General features: G+C 36.9%; 1 protein-coding gene across 1 annotated transcript; it reads right to left on the reverse strand.

The window, feature by feature from the left end:
• Positions 1-2055: 2055 nt before the first annotated feature.
• On the reverse strand, positions 2056-24611 carry LOC133084770 (patched domain-containing protein 3). Its single transcript, XM_061181515.1, has 4 exons — positions 23550-24611; positions 22334-22455; positions 6327-6472; positions 2056-3806 (listed from the first exon to the last, which is right to left on the reverse strand). Exons 1-4 carry the CDS (start codon positions 24609-24611, stop codon positions 2302-2304), a joined length of 2835 nt encoding a protein of 944 aa, XP_061037498.1. The 3' UTR covers positions 2056-2301.

Genomic DNA, 24611 nt, shown 5'->3' on the forward strand with positions numbered 1-24611 from the left:
AATTTAATAAAATTGATAATCCCTTGATCAAGAAATAAAAGGTACATAATACAAATTACCAATATCAAGAACTGCACAGGGGACATCACTAGACATTAAAATGGTAAGAAAATAATCAATTAGCCAATTAGCAAAATGGGCAAATTCCTTATAAAACCAAACATACCAAAATTGACCCAAGAAGAAAAAGAACATCTGAATGGCCTTCTATTTGTTAAAGAAAGTGAATCTGAAATAAAAATCCTTCCCAGAAAAACTCCATGCCCAGAAGACTTCACTGGTGAATTCTACTGAACATTTAAGTAAGAAATGAAAGAATTATATCAACCATACATCATATATTTCAGAAAATAGAAGGGGAGGAATATATATTTACTAGCTTGTTTCCTGAGGGCAGCATAACCCTGATATAAAGACCTGAGAAAGGCATTACAAAAAATGGAATTGTAGACCAATATGCCTCATAAACATAGGAACATATATCATTGACAAAATATTAACAAAACAAAGACAGCAATATATGAAAATAATATGCCATGACTAAATGTGAGTCATCCTAGGAATGCAAGGTTGGTATAATATTAAAAAATCATTCAATATAAATTGTCACATTCACAGATTAAGATAGAAAAATAGACATGATAATCTCAGTCAATGGACAGAAATTATTTGACAAAATTTAATACCCATTCATGTTAAAACATCCCAGAAAACTAAATGTAGAAAAGAGCTTCCACAATCTGACAGAAGATGGCTATGAAAAACTTCCAGGTAATCATCATACTTCCTGAGATATTGACCACGTTCCTTACAAAGTTGGGAACAAGGCAATGATGTCTGCTTTCAGTACATTTTCCCACATTTTACTGGACATTTTAAGCCAGTGCAATAAGATAAGTACAAGATAAAGTTTATGTAGGGAGAAATAGGATTGTCTTTATGTGACCTTTACATAATTGCATAGATAAAAACTATTAGAGAAACTAAAAAACTCAACATGAACTAATAAATGAACCTAAAAAGATTACACAGTATAAGGTAGGTATACCAAAACCAATTGTATTTTTATGTACCAGTAAAAAAAAAAATGGAAAGGGGATTTAAAATATTTACAATGATATAATAAATTAATGTACTTAGAAGTAAATCCATGTAAATCTATAAGACATGCCTGAGAGAAATTAAAGAAGATATAAATAAATGGAGAGATAAACCATGTTCACAGATTGGAAGATTCCATACTGCTAAGATATCTATTTTCCCCAAATTGATCTGTAGATTCACCATAACCCAATCATGATCCCAATCAAAAATCCCAGATTTTTTTTTTGATAAATTGACAAATGATTCTAAAATTAGTATCTAAATGCAAAGAACCTAGAATAGCCAAAACAATTTGGAAAAGAGCAAAAATGTTGGATACCTTACCTAACCTAATTTCAATAATTAATAGAAAGCTTCAGTAATCAATGCAGTGTGGTATGATAGAAAAACAGATCAACGCACAAAAATAGAGCCACACATAAATTGTCAATTGATTCTTTGACAGAGGTGCCAAATTAATCCCTATGGTGAAAGGACAGTCTTTTCACTAATGCTGCTGGGACAACTGGATAACTATAATGGAAAGACAATGAACCTCTATCCATACTTCCCAACAAACACGGGTCTATGAATCATAGACCTAAATGTAAAAATAAAACTACTAGCTTTGAGAAGAAAACATAGATGAATTTTTTGTAATCTTGGATTAGGCAAAAATTTCTTACAGAGGACACAGAAAACACTAACCATTAAAAAAATGATAAATTGGATTTCAAAACTTAAAAACTTCAGTTCATCAAAATACACCACTAAGAACATGGATAGAAAAACCCCAGACTATGAGAATAAATAATAATCAGTTGCACTTTCACATAATAATGCATATGGGAAGTACAATGAAAATAATATTCCATTTATAGCATAATACATAAAATATTTGAATTCCAGGCATAAACTACTAATGATGAAATAAAAGGAAAAAATAGCTGGAAAGTTATACTTATGCTTGATTGTATAGACCATAATAAAGATGACAACACTTCCTAATTTAGTAAAGATATTTTAATGTAAGACTAATTAATTTTTCTCAGGATATTTTAAATAACATTTTAAAATGGGATTTCCACACCAAGGAAACATGCCTTTGTTTTTAGTTTATTGACTATTCTTAATAGCGCATTTTTATCAGATTGGATTGGGGCAATCAGGAATTCTATAATTGGTCTTTGATTGGTTAGTGGCTAGTCAAACAAACTTTCAGAAAAAGGTTAAGAATACCGGAATAAAAATTAGGCCATGAGCAACTCCAAATACCATAACAAGAAACATAATCTTAAAAAATGTCCTGAAGATGTATGCTTTAGCTGCAGATAAGACACACACCCCTATTATTGTTGAAATTGCACTTTGCAACACAGGGTAGCCTAGCAGATACAATGCCTCGATGGTTTTTTGGTTTACTGAGGGCTTTGAACTGGAAACAAATGCATAGGAAATGTGCGCAGAAAAATCAAAAGAAAACCCTATACAAATGACAAGATTAATCATGGATATGGAATCAAGATTGACGTTCCAGAATGCCATGAAACCCGTTACTCCCACAATCACAGAAGCGATAGCAAAAGTTACCCACAAAGAACACAGCGGGTGAGGGATTAACAGTAAGGAAACAATGAACATAGCTGTTGAGGCAACAATTACATTTCGAACAGTGTTTTCTAATATTGCAGAATACTGATCAAAATATATGAACGCCTGGTTATACACCATTAGGGGAATTTCACACTTTTCGGCCATGTCTCGGAACTGGAGTAACATCAGCTTCTTACTGGTTGAAGAAGAAACACCCGTGGTCTGAATGAAGGCCCGGGAACAAATGATTTCCTGTGATGATGTAATGTTAATATCATACATAAAAAGTGGAGAATCTATTACAAAATTGGGAATATTTTTTAGAAAAGTTATCTTATCATTTACATCGTGATGGTGGTTTTCCATATATTTCACATATTCTCGTAACCAAAACTCTGTAAGATTTTTATCTACATAGTCACTGTTTTCAAAATCTACAAGACATTTTTCCAATTTTTGCCTAGCATCTCCATCCCAATAGTCAAGAGCTTCAGTAACAATAACCATAACCCTGGGACCATAACTTGAAAAATGTTCTTCTTCTACATTAAAATACGGTGTGATGTAGGAGTCGTCACTTGCCAAATTTCGGAGGTCTAAACCTTCCTGCACTTGGAAACACCCATATATACTACTTATGATGTACAAAATGTATATAAGCACTACAAAAAACTTGGACTCAGTGCTTGTGAGAAAAGGACCAAAATAGTCTCTAAAGAACAAATTCATTGGGTGGATATCAGCTTTATGTTTGTCTCGGAGAGAATTACATGGGAGGCAGCAGGGCTTTTTTAATGAGGAACATTTTTGGTCAGGAGTTTCTGGTTTCTTCAACCAGCGTAGACAGACTACTTCTCTTTTACCATCCAGGGCCATAAATGCTCCAAAACAGGTGATGTTATAAAAATAACAAAAGAGCAGGGTTGTTCCTGTATAGATGCAGAAGTATTGTACGGACCTGAAAGAGGTCATAATTCCTGTGTAGAAGGCCAGGATGTTGGTGACGGTGGTGATTGTAATGGACACTGCCACTTTTGAATAGACATTGGACATCCGCTCTTTTATGCTATCCATGAGGTTGGTCTTCTGCCAGGCAGAAATCATGATAAACATGTCATCGACCCCAACGCCTGTTAAAAAAAGAAACAGAATCTTCATACATATGAACATCCGTTAAACATTAAACAGATCAGTTCACACCATTTCTTTGTCCATCTCTTAAGGTCTTATTTATCTTCCTCAGTCTGTGTTTTGATACTTCGTTCTGTGATGCTTTTTCTGGTTGCCTCTGAATCCACAACAGAACTTATCACTCCTTGCTCTGTAGTAGCTCTGTGCTTTGTACATACTCCTATTTGCACAGAGCACAGTATACTCTACTCCTAGTCATCATTTAGGGTGTTTTAATGATGAGTCAGGAAACCTGGCTGCTGGGTGTTAGGTGAAGCAGGATTAGCAATGTATCCTTGACTCCATTAGAATACTTGAGAGACCATTTTCTCCCATAAACCATTTTATTCTAATGCACTAATGTTGAGCCAACATACTGTTGCTTAAAATATGAGCTGGATTTATCTGTTCTACAGTTAGCATCTAGCTATCAATGTGGTCTGATTGTAGAGGCACCCCATAGTTTATAGACACACACACACACACACACACACACACACACACACACACACACAAATGCAGTTTTCCTGCTAGTCTGTTTTTGATACCCAGAAGGCTGTCATTCAAACTTCACTTGCCCAGGTTAAGGCATTATCTCAATAAAATGCAGGCTCTCTTGAGATCAGAAATATGCACCAAAGTAAATATTAAGATTCCTTTACATATTAAATGCCTACTAAGGTAATCAGTCTTTTCCACAATGATGTTTCCTGATTGGTTTGGAATAAAGAAGACAGGAGAACATCTGAGGACTTTGAAACCATCAATGAAGGCTAGGAGAGGAGGACCACAGAGAAGAAATGGGATTACAAAGGACAGCATGAGCATGTTGCAGACAAATTTCATCTCCCTCAAGCTTTCTACTGCTTTCACTCATGTACACCTCTGTTTCTGTGTGTATTGATACAAAATCAGTACTTGGAACTAACATGCTGATTTTCATTTCAATTTTAAGAGATCTTCTCCATGGATTACCTGGGGAGGGTACTGGGAGTTGCACTTTGCCTCTAATTCAGATGTTGTGTGCGTATGATCAAGGTAGGAGGGCCTACACTGACACAGGTTTACGTAGTGTGTCATAAACTGCATCCCGACACTCCCCCTGCTGCCAGCTTTGTGGATTTCAGTTGTATTCAGCTGAACAAAAGGGAAGAATCAGAGGTACTAAGGATGACGAATAAACTCATTGATATTTATTAGGTATTTAAAAACCAGTTTTTTCTTTATAGAACCTTGTTCAAAAATTGTCCTCGTATATTTCTTGAGTTACTGAAATCACAACCCTCCCACACACACACTCATACACACACACACCCCTACACTCATACTTCTATGTATACACAGACAGTACGAAGATGGTTTATATTAAATTGGTTGCATAGACTTTAACTATAGTTATTTATGACTGTGGGAACACTGAGAGCTTAAGCGTGAGTGTGTACTAGGAAGGTTTCCTCCACTGTCTCCCCTAGGAAATCAAATATTATTTCTTCCAAGTTGTTTACTTTCCAAAATATAAACATATTTATCTTCTCATGCTTATTGTAAAATAAATCCTTAAAGTACAGGAAAATGCAAAGAAAAAATTTAAACAACTGTAATTCCACCCTTCAGGGATATTCCTTGCTAATATTTTAAGTATATCCATCCAGAATTTGCTCTATACAAATATACACATATATTTGTATATCTATTTTAAACATCTTGTTTCATAGCCAGCATTCTTCATTTAACACTTTATATCTACCTCTTTTTAAAGACTGAATAGGATTCCAAAACTTTAATATGCTATGTTTGAGTGGACCGATCCCATGTCGATATGGGATTAGGTTGTTCTTGTTTTTCCTATTCTAAATCACACTGAAATGAACATACACGTTCTACTTTGTGAGCACTTGTCCAATAATTAGGACAAACTCCTAGAAGTGGAGTAGGCAGGTCAAAGGTATTCCCTTTTAAATTTTTAAGTCTTTTGATTTGTTGCAAAGTTGTATTTTAAAAGTGCACCAATTTACAAACTTCCCCCAGCAAGCAGAATATGAGTGTTCATTTGCATACAACATTCCCCAAACCTTTAATCTTGCTAATATTCATTAATAAGAAAAGAAAACAAAGGTGTCTCACTTTTGTTTTAACTTGCATCCCTTGATTAACTGAAAGGTCAAATATTTTTTCTCATATTTTCAGTGACTAGTATTTTGGATTTTGTGTTTGGTGTGTGTGTGTGTGTGTGTGTGTGTGTGTGTGTGTGAACTGCCTGTTCATGTCCCTGGTCTGCGTTTTTCCATTTGGGGTACTAGATTTTTCTAACTCTAAAGACACAGAATTCCATCTGATTTTCTTCTTTCCTGATACCCCATTTTGGATCTGTAGAGCCACCTAAATATAATTATTCTGCTTAATCTAACACAATCCCCTTCCATTATCCACCCCACACCCCCACATACACAATGTGCAGCCTCACGTTTTGTTTTACTCACCTAGAATAAGAAATGGTGAATTTGCAACTATGATCACAAATGGCACCCCAATGTACAACATCAGGCCAAAGCTGCTCACCACTGCCAAGGCAGCAGAAATCACTCCAAAGGCTGCAACCCACATTTTGTTTCGTATACAGTCACACCTGTAAATTTGGAGGGAAAAATCATGGAACTTGTAGTGGTAGCTTCCACACTGAAATTCCAGCAATTCATAACATTCTTGAATTGGATATCTATACAGAGCCCTCTTGGGCAATAATTCTCATACCTGTCTGCTGGAGAACTTTAATTTCCAGGCACTAGCCCAGACCAACTGAAAAAAAAAAGGGGGGTCAGAGACAGAAAAGTTGGAAATCTGTACTTTTACCAAACTATACTGGTTGATTCTTACACATCTAGCCAAGCACAAATCCAGTGACTGGCATTTCAGGACCACAAAGATATAATAAAACACTGCAGATGGTTAATTCCACTCTGATCTTCAAAGGAGTGTGAATGGAACACAACAGCAAATGGAAGTACCTATATCCAGTTATCTTCTCACCCACCTGTAACTCAAGTTAGCCCTAAACACAATCCTAAATAGCTCCTGTATCTCAAAGCTGGTTCAATATGTATCTGGCTGACAAAAAGTATGAAAGCCTCCTTCTAGAAGCAAAAAGAACTACAATCCTGCAGCCTGTGGAACAAAAACCACATTCACAGAAAGACAGACAAGATGAAAAGGCAGACGGCTATGTACCAGATGAAGGAACAAGATTAAAACCCCAGAAAAACAACTAAATGAAGTGGAGATAGGCAACCTTCCAGAAAAAGAATTCAGAATAATGATAGTGAAGATGATCCAGGACCTCGGAAAAACAATGTAGGCAAAGATTGAGAAGATGCAAGAAATGTTTAACAAAGACCTAGAAGAATTAAAGAACAAACAAACAGAGATGAACAATACAATAACTGAAATGAAAACTACACCAGAAGGAATCAATAGCAGAATAACTGCGGGAGAAGAACGGATAAGTGACCTGGAAGACAGAATGGTGGAATTCACTGCTGCGGAACAGAATAAAGAAAAAAGAATGAAAAGAAATGAAGACAGCCTAAGAGACCTCTGGGACAACATTAAACGCAACAACATTCGCATTATAGGGGTCCCAGAAGGAGAAGAGAGAGAGAAAGGACCCGAGAAAATATTTGAAGAGATTATAGTCAAAAACTTCCCTAACATGGGAAATGAAATAGCCACCCAAGTCCAGGAAGCGCAGCAAGTCCCATACAGGATAAACCCAAGGAGAAACACGCCAAGACACATAGTAATCAAATTGGCAAAAATTAAAGACAAAGAAAAATTAATGAAAGCAGCAAGGGAAAAACGACAAATAACATACAAGGGAACTCCCATAAGGTTAACAGCTGATTTCTCAGCAGAAACTCTACAGGCCAGAAGGGAGTGGCATGATATACTTAAAGTGATGAAAGGGAAGAACCTACAGCCAAGATTACTCTACCCGGCAAGGATCTCATTCAGATTTGATGGAGAAATCAAAAGCTTTACAGACAAGCAAAAGCTAAGAGAATTCAGCACCACCAAACCAGCTCTACAACAAATGCTAAAGGAACTTCTCTAAGTGGGAAACACAAGAGAAGAAAAGGACCTACAAAAACAAACCCAAAACAATTAAGAAAATGGTCATAGGAACACACATATCGATAATTACCTTAAACGTGAATGGATTAAATGCTCCAACCAAAAGACATAGACTGGCTGAACTGATACAAAAACAAGATCCATATACATCCTGTCTACAAGAGACCCACTTCAGACCTAGGGACACATAGAGACTGAAAGTGAGGGGATGGAAAAAGATATCCCATGCAAACGGAAATCAAAAGAAAGCTGGAGTAGCAATACTTATATCAGATAAAATAGACTTTAAAATAAAGACTGTTACAAGAGACAAGGAAGGACACTACATAATGATCAAGGGATCAATCCTAGAAGAAGATATAACAATTATAAATATATATGTACCCAACATAGGAGCACCTCAATACATAAGGCAACTGCTAACAGCTCTAAAAGAGGAAATCGACACTAACACAATAATAGTGGGGGACTTCAACACCTCACTTACACCAATGGATCATCCTAAATGAAAATTAATAAGGAAACAGAAGCTTTAAATGATGCAATAGACCAGATAGATTTAATTGATATTTATAGGACATTCCATCCAAAAACAGCAGATTACACTTTCTTCTCAAGTGTGCATGGAACATTCTCCAGGATAGATCACATCTTGGGTCACAAATCAAGACTCAGTAAATTTAAGAAAATTGAAATCATATCAAGCATCTTTTCTGACCACAACACTATGAAATTAGAAATGAATTACAGGGGAAAAAACGTAAAAAACACAAACGCATGGAGGCTAAACACTACGTTACTAAATAACCAAGAGATCACTGAAGAAATCAAAGAGGAAATCAAAAAATACCTAAAGACAAATGACAATGAAAACACGACAATCCAAAACTTTTGGGATACAGCAAAAGCAGTTCTAAGAGGGAAGTTTATACCTATAAAAGCCTACCTGAAGAAATAAGAAAAATCTCAAATAAATAATCTAACCTTACACGTAAAGGAACTAGAGAAAGAAGAACAAACAAAACCCAAAGTTAGCACAAGGAAAGAAATCATAAATATCAGAGCAGAAATAACTGAAATAGAAAACAAAGAAAACAATAGCAAAGATCAATAAAACTAAAAGCTGGTTCTTTGAGAAGATAAACAAAGTTGATAAACCATTAGCCAGACTCATCAAGAAAAAAAGGGAGAAGACTCAAATCAATAAAATTAGAAATGAAAAAGGAGAAGTTACAACAGACACCGCAGAAATACAAAGCATCCTAAGAGACTACTACAAGCAACTCTATGCCAATAAAATGGACAACCTGGAAGAAATGGACAAATTCTTAGAAAGGTATAACCTTCCAAGACTGAACCAGGAAGAAATAGAAAATATGAACAGACCAATCACAGGTAATGAAACTGAAACTGTGATTAAAAATCTTCCAACAAACAAAAGTCCAGGACCAGATGGCTTTACAGGTGAATTCTATCAAACATTTAGAGAAGAGCTAACACCCATCCTTCTTAAACTCTTCCAAAAAATTGCAGAGGAAGGAACACTCCCAAACTCATTGTATGAGGCCACCATCACCCTGATACCAAAACCAGACAAAGATACTACAAAAAAAGAAAATTACAGGCCAATATCACTGATGAATATAGATGCAAAAATCCTCAACAAAATACTAGCAAACAGAATCCAACAACACACTAAAAGGATCACACAGCATGATCAAGTGGGATTTATCCCAGGGATGCAAGGATTCTTCAATATATGCAAATTAATCAATGTGATACACCGTATTAACAAATTGAAGAAGAAAAACCATATGATCATCTCAATAGATGCAGAAAAATCTTTTCACAAAATCCAACATCCATTTATGATAAAAACTCTCCAGAAAGTTGGCATAGAGGGAACCTACCTCAACATAATAAAGGCCACAGCAAACATCATTCTCAATGGTGAAAAACTGAAAGCATTTCCTCTAAGATCAGGAACAAAACAAGGATGTTCACTCTCACCACTATTATTCAACCTAGTTTTGGAAGTCCTAGCCACAGCAATCAAAGAAGAAAAAGAAATAAAAGGAATACAAATTGGAAAAGAAGAAGTAAAACTGTCACTGTTTGCAGATGACATGATACTATACATAGAGAATCCTAAAGATGCCACCAGAAAACTACTAGAGCTAAGCAATGAATTTGGTAAAGTTGCAGGATACAAAATTAATGCACAGAAATCTCTTGCGTTCCTATACACTAATGATGAAAAATCTGAAAGAGAAATTAAGGAAACACTCCCATTTACCATTGCAACAAAAAGAATAATATACTTAGGGAAAAATCTACCTAGGGAGACAAAAGACCTGTATGCAGAAAACTATAAAACACTGATAAAGAAATTAAAGATGATACAAACAGATGGAGAGATATGCCATGTTCTTGGATTGGAAGAATCAATATTGTGAAAAAGACTATACTACCCAAAGCAATCTACAGATTCAATGCAATTCCTATCAAATTACCAATGGCATTTTTTACAGAACTAGAACAAAAAATCTTAATATTTGTATGGAGACACAAAAGACCCCAAATAGCCAAAGCAATCTTGAGGAAAAAAAAAGGAGCTGGAGGCATCAGGCTCTCAGACTTCAGACTATACTACAAAGCTACAGTAATCAAGACAATAGGGTACTGGCACAAACACAGAAACATAGATCAATGGAACAAGATAGAAAGCCCAGAGGTAAACCCACGCACCGATGGTCAACTAATCTATGACAAAGGAGGCAAGGATATACAACGGAGAAAAGACAGTCTCTTCAATAAGTGGTGCTGGGAAAACTGGACAGCTACATGTAAAAGAATGAAATTAGAACACTCCCTAACACCATACACAAAAATAAACTCAAAATGGATTACAGACCTAAATGTAAGACCGGACACTATAAAACTCTTAGAGGAAATTATAGGCAGAACACTCTCAGACATAAATCACAGCAAGATCTGTTTTGATCCACTTCCTAGAGTAATGGAAATAAAAACAAAAATAAACAAATGGGACCTAATGAAACTTCAAATCTTTTGCACAGCAAAGGAAACCATAAACAAGACGAAAAGACAACCCTCAGAATGGGAGAAAATATTTGCAAACGAATCAACGGACAAAGGATTACTCTCTAAAATATATAAACAGCTCATGCAGCTCGATATTAAAAAAACAAACCACCGAATCCAAAAATGGGCAGAATACCTAAATAGACATTTCTCCAAAGAAGACATACAGATGGCCAAGAAGCACATGAAAAGATGCTCAACATCACTAATTATTAGAGAAATGCAAATCAAAACTACAATGAGGTATCACCTCACACCAGTTAGAATGGGCGTCATCAGAAAATCTACAAACTACAAATGCTGGAGAGGGTGTGAAGAAGACGGAACCCTCTTGCACTGTTGGTGGGAATGTAAACTGATACAGCCACTATGGAGAACAGTATGGAGGTTCCTTAAAAAACTAAAAATAGAATTACCATATAATCCAGCAATCCCACTACTGGGCATATACCCAGAGAAAACTACAATTCAAAAAGACACATGCACCCCAATGTTCATTGCAGCACTATTTACAATAGCCAGGTCATGGAAGCATCCTAAATGCCCATCAACAGACGAACGGATAAAGAAGATGTGGTACATATATACAATGGAATATTACTCAGCCATAAAAAGGAACGAAATTGGGTCATTTGTTGAGACGTGGATGGACTTAGAGGCTGGCATACAGAGTGAAGTAAGTCAGAAAGAGAAAAACAAATACCGTATATTAACGCATATATGTGGAACCTAGAAAATGGTACAGATGATCCGGTTTGCAGGGCAGAAATAGAGACACAGATGTAGAGAACAAACGTATGGACACCAAGGGGGGAAAGCGGCGGGGGGGTGGTGGTGGTGGTGTGATGAATTGGGAGATTGGGACTGACATGTATACACTGATGTGTGTAAAACTGATGACTAATAAGAACCTGCTGTTTAAAAAAAATAAAAATTAAAAAAAAAAAGTAAAGCCTCCTTCTAAAAGATTTTCATACTCTCCTCTGCTGGAGAAGTGAGCTCTAGAAAAATGGCTACTAATTGCAAAAAGAATGTGATATGTACTCCATTTTGAGTAACACAAGCTATGCCTGTTTCTTGGTTGGACTAACAGAAATGGGAATACATACACAGCAATTAAAGAATGGGTTTAATACTTTTCCTCCCAACAACCATGACTTTACATTTTAAAATACTGACAACAGCCTCTGGTTTTCTACTTTATTCATTTGCTAACTGCTCCAAAACAAATGACTGATACCTGCCTCTAGATATTTTTAGCAGGAGAGAGAAACTAAGTTTGGTTTGAAAACTGGGAGAGTCAACTAAGCAAATGGAGCTACTGATTCCAAAACAGCACGAATATAACTAAAGACCTTATTCAGGCAGGACCACATTAAAATAGCTAAACTTTCTTATTACTACCAAAAAAAAAAACTACACTGTGCCTGCATCTCACTTTTTCTCAAACTGCTGGTGCTGTCAGTTAAACTCAGGGCCCAAAAATAAACACACACACACACACACACACACACACACACACAGTCTCACTCCAGAGCAAAAGTAAATTTCTTTGTTATGACAAACTTTGATTATAACAAATACTTTCTTAAAGTAACAATACTGGTTTATAGGAGTTTAAGGTAAGAAAGTAACACAGATGAACCGTGAAATCAAAAAGATTAATGAGGATAAAAGCTACATGTGACATGTTTATCCCCATTCCCTCTTTCAGGTTTCTGGATTTTTTTGGTGTAAATTTTTCAGAGGATGGGGGAGTGAAGTATATTATTGGCTAGAGTGACTTGACTTTGACTAGTTGCTGTGTTGACTTTTTCTAAATGACCTTTATTTTAATGTTCAATAGGCAATGGAGGGAAGATGTGAATGTAGAGCACTGTTTGGTGAACACACTCGCAGATTTTCTAGTCCCCAAGAAGGACCTTGGTTAAGCAGTTTATCAGAATGACTTAGAAGAGTCTTAGAACTTTAGATTCCTGCAGTCCTGGAACACAGCTCTGCAGATTCTGATCTATAGGTTTGTAGAGAAGCTGCAGAATCCAAGTGTCTAAAAATTTCTTCATATGATTCCAATGCTCAGGCAGTTAGGCATCACTGGCAGCAAAATAGCCAATTTTCTGAATTTTCTATTCACTTAGCAGGGGAGGGCTAAATTAGAAATCATTCCACTTAGAATACAATCTATGTACACGCTTGGTGAGGGATCCACATCTTCCTTGAAACATAATGATGTCTATCAAGACTAAAGAATAGTTTACAGTGTATTTGAGAAGGGAAAGATTCTCTGGATTTTTTTCTTAAATTGAGCTCACATTTGGTGTAAGTTTTGTCATTTCCAAAATGTCAGACAATTTTGAAATAGTCTGGAAGCTGAACATACCAGTACTTACTATAGAATGAAGTTCAATTTGGAGTATACCTTTTGAGAAAGTCTTACTATTGTTTAAATGACTTCACTGCAAGACAGTAAATATGGAACCACAAAATGTGTTTGAATAATGGTTCTGTATGAGGTAAATGCATGTAGGCAAGGAATAACTTTCATATATAAGTGTGTGAGACAGGCAGGATGGGGATATCTTAGGGACTGTCTAGGACGCCCCACCCAGAACAGAGATAAGATTCTCAGTGATAACAGAGAACTGGGAGTGAGAGATGTCAAGGAACTTACAAAAGCTCTCACAGGAGAATCAGTTGTATATTCAAACCCAGAAAAAGCATCTATTAGACCATCACTCAGCATGTATGGCTTAAGAATCTTCCTCTTCCCTTTCCTCTTCTCCTTAGGCATGTTCCAACCCAGGAACTAGTACAGCAAGATAAGAAGTGATAGAAGAGGGCAGGGAAGCCCTTTTTTCCCCGTAAAAGGCTTTCCCATGCAGTGCACTCCAGCTAAGAGAGGGGGAAACCTTAGCTTCAAATCAAGTTACCACTTCTTGTTTATTACATGGACATGGACATTTTAATTCCGATTGGAGGACTCTGCCTTACCTAAGAATGACAATGAAAGTCACAGGGCCTGCCTCAGTTTTTACGGGGCAGAGGAAGAACTTGCTCTACCTACAAAACTTAAAGGGAACAGAGGGAGATGAAAATTAAGTTGCTTTATGTTTACACCTCACGTGTCCTGTGTGTTCAATATGTTGGTTACATAAGCATAAAAAGTCTTCAAAGACAAATGTAAGTCATTTTCTAATTGCCTTCAATACAAGATTTTCTGAATTATTGTCCACAATTATTTGCTACAGATAAGCAAGAATTGACATAACTTTGTATATTCAGAACCAACTATCCAGTAGAAGACTTTTGTCAAACTAGTTCTTGGTACCTTATAGATTCCATACTAATTTAAAAAATTATTTATCCTACTAACTTTAACAAGATTGAATTTTGCTTTCTTTCCTCCCCCATCCCTCCCTTCCTCCCTTCCTTCCTTCCCTTCTTCCTCCTTTTTTCTTCCTTCCTTCTTTTTTTGTTTCTTTATTTTCTAAGGGATGTGATCTTCCTTTCCAGAATGACAAAGTTATAAATTAGTTTATTGACTCTAAAGATGCACCCAGTGTGGTTAAGTCCCTTTACCTATTGGAGCCTCACATCTTTCTCTACCTTAAACCTAGAGAGTTAAATTATATCATTTTCCCCCAAACGTATGTACTTATGAGAATAAACTAGAGAAATTTTTGAAATATAGATTTTCAGATTTAGCCTCCAGATACTTGATTCAATAGGGCAGGGCCTCAGAATATGTGGTTTTAGGGCTCTCTCTGTGACTCTGATGTGAGAATCATTAGAATAATATTATTTGTGAGGTTCTTTCTACATCTAAATTCTATTTTTTTGGGGGGTGATATTTTTCATATTTTAGCTTTCCGGCCATAAGAGCTCAAACTAACCCTAATGCCTAGATAACAAGTGCTTAACAAGGTAAACTCCACACCAGAACAATGGAAATGCCCGTGTCAATTAAATTAGAGCTTACTTTTTTGTATAGTTAAAAGTACTAGTTCAAATTTATAATAGAAATAAAGACTTGTTTCTTAGCTCTATCAGCATATCCGCCTCCAAATGACACAACTAATCATAACTGGCACAACATGTAAGGTAATAAACATTTGCCAAATCAAACAAAACCGGCCAAAATTTCTTTTTACTATTCCATTTGATTGCATACTATTGCTAATGGGCAAAATTTTTTTTAAGTCATTAGGTTTAAAAAATAAGAGTTTACTGTTAGACGTCAGAAAAATGTAGAGTAAGAATTTTCCACTTCTTGTCTCCCAACAGATACATAGAAAAACAAGCAGAAGTTGTCAGAACCAACTCTGTGATCTCTAGAAAACAGTCAAAAGTTTACAGAGGGCTGAAAGAAAAAAAAAGGCAGGGGGCCTTTAAAACAGTAGGAAGGTTTGTAGTGAGTTTATATGCCCTACCTCACCTCCCTCTCTGGTGGGACAGAAGTTTCAAAATGGCAGTGACCATAAAGTGGCAGATGTGTTAAACTGGCCATAGTCTTAAAGTGGCAAGAGTCTTAAAGCAAAGTCTTAAAGCAACAGCAATCTTAAAGCATCAACAGCCCATGTTACCAGTGTGGGACTATTTCCTCATTTCTGGAAGGAGCAGAGCAGACCTTATTCACATAATATTTTATATATCTGTTCTAAACTGTCTAGGGACTACCTGAAGGACTGATGCAAGGCACTCCTCTGTTTTGTCTAACACAAAACTCAGGTTGAGAAAGGTGGAAACACCACAAACTGAATAAACAAACTTCACATGCATAGGGCAAAAGATTACAGTCCAAACATACAAAAGACTGCCTAAGGCAGGAGCTGGGGAGCATTCCTCTGGGAGTTTAGAATATTCACAAGTGCCTGTGTATACTGGGGAATTTAGAAAGTCACCCAGGGCAAGATATAATGCTCAAAAAGGACTTAAGACACTAAGCTTTCACCTATGGCTAATCCCCAGTCACGGCATAACCCTGGGTAAGTGTTGAAGGAGAGTCCAGAACCATTTTGAAAAGACTGGGAGAGCTCCTGGCATGCAAGGAAATTTCTGTCAAAACACTAGCTGAACACAAGCTAAGGAACGGGACTTCAGTGACAACATAAATAAGGAATACAATCTTTGCAATAATAGTTTGGGAAAGTCACTAAGAAGATCAACTACTACAGTATCAAACAAACAAGCAAACAAACATCAGGAAACCCTGGGGAGGTAGGAAATCTGATTTCCAGTTACCACATTATAATAGTCAAATGCCAAGTTTTCAACAACAACAACAACAACAAAATCCCAAGGCATACAAAGAAATAGGAAAGTATTGCTCAGGCAAACGAACAAAATAAATTGACAGGAAAGACAGAGACAGGACCTAGTAGATAAAGACTATAAAACGCTGTCCTAAATAAGCTTAGAGAACTAAAGGTGAGCACTGACAAGGATATAAGGAAAATAATGTATGAACAAAGTGATCATTTAAATAAAGAGATAGAAAAAAACTTAAAAGGAACTAAAATTCTAGAGCTGAAAAGTACAACTGAAATAAAAACCAAAACACTAGAGATGTTCAATAACAGATTTAGTAGGCATAATAAAGAACCAGTGAACTTGAAGATAGGTCAATTGAAATTACTGAGTCTGAGAGGCTGAAAGAAAAAAGGATTAAGAAGTGAAAAGTACCTCACAGACCTGTTAGATTCCAGCAAGCAAACCAACATACATATTATGGGTGTCCCTGAAAAAGAAGAGAGGGAAAAAAAGGCAGAAAGAATATTTAAAGAATAATGACTGAAAACTTCCCAAATTTGATAGAAGCCATGAAGCTACAAATCCAAGAAACTTAACAAACTCCAAGTAGGATAAACTCAAAATGATCCACACCAAGAGACATTATAATCAAACTATTGAAAGACGAAGACAAAGAGAGTCTTGGAAGCAGCAAGAAAGAAGCAACTGATCATGTACAAAGGATACTTAATAAGTATAAAGGTTGATTTCTCATCAGAAACCATGGAGGCCAAGGGACAATGGATGATATTGAAAGTGTTAAAAGAAAAACCCATCAACTTCAAGGCAGTGTCCAGAAAACTCTCCTTCAAATATGAAGGAGAAGTTAAGACATTCACAGATAAAGAAGAGCTGAGGGAATTTGTTATCACTAGGCCTGTCCTATAAGAAATGCTGAAGGAACTCCTTCAGATTGAAATGAAGGAAAAAAAAAAAAGTAACCGAAGTCATGAAGAAATACAGATGTCCAGTAAAGGTAAATACATGGGCAAATACAAAAACAAGTATTATTGTATTTTTGGTTTGTAACTCTACCTTTTATTTCCTACAGAATTTAAAAGACAATTACGTAAAAATAACTATAAATCTATGTTATAGTGCATACAATGTATAAGGATATAATTTATGACAACAACATAAGGGAGGGAGGACAGAGATGTATAGAAGCAGCATAGTTAAAAGTTAAGTAGGTATTAATTTAATACAGATCATTTTAAATTTAAGATGTTATATGAATCTCCATGGTAACCACAAAGAAAGTCTCTAAAAACCATCACAAAAGGAAATGAAAAAAGAATCAAAACAGCTCACCAGAAAAATAGAAACTAAACATAAAAGAACGCATAAATCAGGAATTCACTGGTCCAGTGGTTAAGACTTGGAGCTTTCACTGCCTGGGCCTGGGTTCAATCCCTGGTCAGGGAATTAAGATCCCACAAGCCGCGCAGCGTGGCCAAAAAAAAAAAAAAAGGCATAAATGGATGAAATGAAGGACAATAAGCTATAATATATACAGAATACAAACAGCAAAACAGCAGGAGTAAGTCCTTCCTTGTCAGCAATTATTTAAAATCTAAATAAATTAAACTTTCCAATCAAAAGGCAGATACTGTCAGAATGGATAAAACAGCATGATTCAACTATATGCTGTGTACAAGAGACTCACTTTAGATCCAAAGACATGAATAGATTGAAAGTTAGAGCATTGAAAAAGATACTCCATATGAATAGTAACCAAAAGAGACCAGGGGTGGCTATACTGATATCAGACAAAAATAGACTGTATTTCAAAAACTGTTAAAAGAGACAGAGGGACACTACATATCGATAAACGGGGCAATTAATCAGGAAGACATAACAACTATAAACATAAATTAACCACATAACAGAGACCCAAAATATATGAAGCAAATATTAACAGAATTGTAGAGAGAAATATATAGCTCTACAGTAATAGTTGGCAAATTCAATACATCACTTTCAATAATGGATAAAACATCTAGGCAGATAATTTATAAGGAAAATGAAAACAAACATACAAAATACCATAACTTATGAGATGTAGTGACACCAGTGCCCATAGGTAAATTTATAGCTACATTAAAAAAGAGAAAAGATCTCAAACCACTTTGTGGATTTAGACACCTTGTGGAACCAGAAAAAGAAGAGAAAACCAAACACAAACCTAACAGAAGGAAGAAAATAATAAAGATTAGAACAGTGATAAATAAAATTGAGAATAGAAAAACAAAAGACAAAACCAACAAAACCAAAAGTGGTTATTGAAAAAGATCAACAAAATTGACAAACATTTATCTAGATTGACAAAGGAGAAAAAAAAAAAGATACAAATAACTAAATCAGATATGAAAGTGAGGACATTACTACTGAACTTACAGAAATGTAAAGGATTATAAGAGACTACTATTAACAACTTATGCCAACAAACTGGATAACCTAGATAAAATGCACAAATTCCTAGAAATACACAAAGACCTAAACTGACTCAAGATGAAATAGAACATTTCAACAGACATGTAACAACTAAAAGGATTGAATCAGTAATCAAAAACCTCCTAACAAAAAAAGTCCAGGACCAGATGGCTTCACTAGTGAATTTTACCAAACATGTAAAGAAGAATTAATACCAATCCTTTTCAAACCCTTCCAAAAAGTTGAAAGGAAGGGAACACTTCCTAACTCATATGATGAGGCCATCATTACATTGATATCAATTCCAGACAAAGGTATCACAAGAAAGCTACAGATAATACCTCTTATAAATATAGATACAAAAATCCTCAACAAAATTCTAGCAGACACAATTCAATAGCATATTGAAAGGATTATACATCATGACCATATGGGATTTACCCCAGGAATGCAAGAGTGGTTCAACATGGGAAAATCAATCAATGTAATACACCACACTAATAGAACAAAGGATAAAAACCACATGATCATCTCAAAAGATGCAGAAAAGGCATTTGACAAATTCCAATATCTTCTCATGATAAAAACACTCAAAAACAAGGAATGGAAGGAAAGTTCCTCAAAATTATAAAGTCAAGTATGAAAACTGCACAGCTAACATCACACTCAATGGTGAAAAATGGAAAGCTTTCCATCTAAGATCAGGAACAAGATAAGGATGCCCACTTTCACCAATGATATTCAACATTGTACTGAAAGTGCTAGCCAGAGCAATTACACAAGAAATCGAAATAAAAGGAATTCAAATTGGAAAGGAAGAATTGTAACTATCTCTTTTCACAGATTATATGATCATATATATGAAAAATCCAAAGACTCCACAAGAAAACTACTAACGTTAGTAAACAAATTCAGTAAAGCTGCAGGATATAAGATAAACACACAGGATTCAGCTGTTTCTATCCATGCACAATGAACAATCCCAAAAGAACTTAAAGAAGTAACTCCATTTAGTGTTTAAAATAATGAAATACTTAGGAATACATTTGACCAAGGAAGTGAAAGACGTGTATGCTGAAAACTACAAAACATTGATGAAAACTACAGAAGACCTAAATTAATGGAAAGACATTCTTAGTTCATGGGGAGGAAGAGATTGTCAAAATGACAATCTCACCTAAGCAATCTACAGATTCAACACAATCTCTATCAAAATTCCAATGGCTTTTTTTTTTTCAGAAATGGCAAGGTCAACACTCAAATTCATATGGAATTACAAGGCGCCCTGGATATCCAAAATAACCTTAAAATGAAAAAAAATTGGACAGCTGAGATTTCCAGATTTCAAAATTTATAACAAAGCTACAATAATTAAAACAGAGTGGTACTAGTATATGGATTGACATATAGACCAATGGACTAGAACTGAGCGTCTGGAAATAAACCCATACATCTACAGCCCATTGATTTTTGGCAAGGATGCCAAGTCCATTCAACTGGAAAAGAACAGTCTCTTCAACAAATGGTACTTGGACAACTGGATTTCCACATGTACAAGAATGAAGTTGGACCCCTACTCCACATCACATACAACTATGAATTAAAAATTGCAATCACCTAAATTTCAGAGCTAAAACCATAAAACTCTTGAAGGAAACATAGGGTAAATGTGCATGACCTTGGATTTGTCAATGGATTCTTAGATATAACACCAAAAGCACAAGTAGCAAGAATAAAAATAAGTTGCATTTCATCAAAATTAAAACATTTGTGCATTAAAGGACATTATCAAGAAAGTAAAGAGATAATCTACAGAGTGGGAGAAAATATTTGCAAATCATATATCTTGATAAGGATTTAATATCTAAAATATATAAAGTACTCATCAACAATAGGACTCAACACAACAAAAGGACAAACAACTTCATTACAAATAGGCAAAAGTGGGACTTCCCTGGCAGTCCAGTGGTTAGGACTCCACGCTTTCACTGCCAAGGGCCCGAGTTCAATCCCTGGTCAGGAAACTAAGATCCTGCAAGCTGTGTGGCACAGACAAAAAAAAAAAGGGCAAAGGACCTGAATAGACATTTCTCCAAAGAAGATATACAAATGACCAGTAAACACATAAAAAGATACTTAACATCATTAGTTACTAGGGAAATGCAAATCAAAACCACAATGAGATGTCACTTTGTACCTACAAGGATGGCTATAATCAATAAAACAGAAAATAACAAGTGTTGGTGAGGATGTGGAGAAATTGGAAAACTTACACATTGCTGGTGGGATATAAAATGGTGTAGCCTCTGTGAAAAATAGTTTGGTGGTTCTTCAAAAAGCTAACCAGAGGGCTTCCCTGGTGGCGCAGTGGTTGAGAATCTGCCTGCCAATGCAGGGGACACGGGTTCGAGCCCTGGTTTGGGAAGATCCCACATGCCGCGGAGCGACTAGGCCCGTGAGCCACAATTGCTGAGCCTGCGCGTCTGGAGCCTGTGCTCCGCAACAAGAGAGGCCGCGATAGTGAGAGGCCCGCGCACTGCGATGAAGAGTGGCCCCCACTTGCCGCAACTAGAGAAAGCCCTCACACAGAAACGAAGACTCAACACAGCCATAAATAAATAAAAAAAAAAAAAAAAAAAAAACTGGTAAAGATACCAAAAAAAAAAAAAAAAAAAAAAAAAAAAAAAAAAAGCTAACCAGAGAATTATCATACAACCCACTAATTCCACTCCTAGGTATATACTGAAAAGAATTGAAAACAGGTTCAAACAGAGATTTGTACACCAACGTTCATTGCAGCATTATTCACTATAGTCAAAAGATGGAAATATTCCAAGGGCCCATAAACAGATAAGTAGATAAAATGCGGTATATACATAAAATGGAATATTATTCAGCCATAAAAAGGAACTCATGCTACAACATGGATAAACCTTGAAAACATTATGCTAAGTGAAAATAAGCCAGTCACAAAAGGACAAATACTGTATGATTCCACTTATATGAAATCTCTACAATAGGCAAATTCATGGAAACAGAAAGTACATTAAAAAGTAACCAAGACTTGGGGGAGACAATGGGGAGTTATTGCTTAATGGTTACAGAGTTTCTGTTTGGGGTGGTGGAACATATTTATAAAGAGATAGTTGTGATGGTTGCACAACAGTGTGAATGTAATTAATGCCACTAAATTGTACACTTAAAAATGGTTTTTAGGGACTTCCCTGGTGGTCCAGTGGTTAAGACTCCATGCTCCCAGTGCAGGGGGCCCAGGTTGGATCCCTGGTCAGGAAACCAGATCCCGCATGCTGCAACTAAGAGCCTGCATGCCACAACTCAGAGCCCACATGCTGCAACTAAAGATCCCATGTGCTGCAACTAAGACCCGGCATAGCCAAATAATTAAATATATATTTTTTTTAATGGTTTTTAAAATGGTACATTTTATGTTATACATATTATATACATATATATCACCACAATAAAATATTTTTTAAAGTTAGAGTTTAAAAAACTAATAAAAGTCTTTTACCTGTAGCATGATGTGATTGCAAATAATATGATTAGAAGGTATGCCAAGTGAAACAAGGGAATCACTGTCATAGAAGTTGCCTCAAATTCCAGTTGTCTAGAAAGTGATGTAAAGTAGACCACCTGCCACAAAAATATACTCAGATAAGTAACTTTTAATTCTGATATTGTGTGTGTTACAAATGATATTGAAACACTACAGCTTGATTGAAACATTAAAATTCAGTAAAGAATCAAACTATGTGGATTCTGATTTTAGAATAAAGAAGGTAATAAAGACTTGCTTCTTCCCACAAACCTCTGGCATGCTTTCCAAAGTTTCTTTCAAAAATCTAAAGTTTAAAACTCCTGAATATATGAAATCTGAATCTTACATAAAAAAATCATTAACAACTATAGACATTTTGGCTTTTTCTAAATTTTTATTAGGTTGTTATCTTTTACTATTTTAATTGCACAAATATCATTTCATTAAGGACTGGGTATTCAAAGGCTTCTTCCAGAAGGTGTCTCATTTTCACCAGTTTTATTCAGAGTATTAGGTTTGCCAGCCCAGCAATTACTGAACAGCGAACATGTGCCTGGCACTATGCTATAATTTACTTTTAAAATGCTCACCATTCTTTTTCAACAACACCATGGAACTTTTGCTTATAGATTTGTTTTTTTTTTATTCCACTGAACTCTAAACAAATTTTAGGGGGCTCCCAGAAACAGCAAAGGCTTTAACTAAAAGTAAGAATTTCCAAGTAATATGACCAGAAAACCAAACTAAACCTTAAGATCAATGTCTGTACTGAACAGAACAACCTGGAGGAGGTACAATTTGTGTTGTTCAGCAAAATGTTACCAAGGATTTCAGATTTCTGGCTTTTTTTTTTTTTTTTTTTTTTTTTAGGTCTTAGCTCTCTTTTTTATTTTATTTTATTTTTAAAAAATTTTATTGTAGTATAGTTGATTTACAATTATGTGTTAGTTTCAGGTGTACAGCAAAGTGAATCAGTTATACATGTGCATATATCCACTCTTTTAGATTCTTTTGTGGCATTCTTCAGTGCGCTATGTTAAGAAAGTTGGATCAAGGACCAAATACAGCAGAACACACCCAGCTTCAAGTCAAGGGCTCCATCAAGTAATTAGGGAGTGCGGTTGGAACAAGTCTTCTTATCCCTCCCACCTTCTCCTGGCCTCCCTATAAAGCCCCAGCCGCTAGGTACCTGGATCTTCTTCAAGGCCAGACTCTTTTCAAGGTTGCCAACTTGGTTCAGGAAGTGGATCAGCCACGCCTTGCTACGTTCGCTGTCCTCGCCTTCGCCGGTCTTCAGGTAGTACTGCAGCCGCATGGCTTTGGCCTCCAGGAGTAACTGGCTCAGTCCCATGCTCTCGCCTAACACAGTTCCTCCAAGGTTGTTGGCCAGGTACACGACCTGGCCGGCTAGGCTGTAGATGGGGAAGGTGATGTTTTTCAGGTTGAGGAAATTGTTCGTTTTCCAGGCGAACAAGAGTGGGTTGGAGGGTACACAGTAGCCCTGGTTCTTCGAGCACACCTCATTGTAGAGGATCTGGGTTCCGTTTCCCTGTGTCACAGACAAAGCCTGGACCGCGTCGTCCACTTCACTAATTTCTGATAAGGTTTCTTGTTCCAGCAGCGAGTTGGTGTTGGAGACCACTAGAATGGAAGCATAATTGACCTCGGTGCTCTTCCTGGAGATGGAGAAGAGATTAGAGTCGTTGGCGGTGAAATGTCCCTGCACGAAGCGTCGCTCAGCCTTGGCGGGGCTCCCTATCGGGGTGTACTGCTCCTCGAGGTCTTCTTCTTCTTCCTTGGGCAGGTAAATCAGGCCAGTGCCGAGGACGGCCGTTAAAACCATGGGCAGCAGCAGGAAGATCCAAGGGTGCGAGCCCACCTCCCATCCCAGCCGCCGGAAGGCCCGGGAGAGCGGCGCCTCCAGGCAGTCGGTGTGGCAGCGGGGCCTCTCGGACACTCCGTTCTCAGACTCCGACGCCGGCAGAGGCTGCGACTCCGGCGGGGCCCCTGCGCGCTGCCCCGCAGCCCAGCCCAGCTCGGGCTCCTGTCCCGGACCCGACGCCGAGAGCGGCTCCGGCTCGGGCTCTGCGGCCGGGAAAGACTCCGAGCCGGGCCCTGCCGCCGGCTGCGGCCGGCTCTCCGAGTCCGGTCCCGGCCCCGCCTCCGGCCCCTGCGCTCTCGGCCCCGGTTCCTGCCCCGCCTCCCGCCCGGGCACCGCCTCTGGCGCAACCTTAGCTGGATTAAGGCTCAT

The sequence above is a fragment of the Eubalaena glacialis genome, chromosome 2, assembly GCF_028564815.1.
Source record: "Eubalaena glacialis isolate mEubGla1 chromosome 2, mEubGla1.1.hap2.+ XY, whole genome shotgun sequence".
In the NCBI taxonomy this organism is placed as follows: domain Eukaryota; kingdom Metazoa; phylum Chordata; class Mammalia; order Artiodactyla; family Balaenidae; genus Eubalaena; species Eubalaena glacialis.

Bases quoted from the DNA above. Each gene is read 5' to 3' on its own strand.
- LOC133084770 (XM_061181515.1), bottom strand. From the start codon at position 24,611: ATGAGCCTTAATCCAGCTAAGGTTGCGCCAGAGGCGGTGCCCGGGCGG. The intron at 22,456-23,549 runs GTACCTAGCGGC...TTTTTGTGGCAG, and splicing joins TGGCCTTGAAGAAGATCCAG to GTGGTCTACTTTACATCACT. The intron at 6,473-22,333 runs GTAAAAGACTTT...CCAAATTTACAG, and splicing joins GCAATCACATCATGCTACAG to GTGTGACTGTATACGAAACA.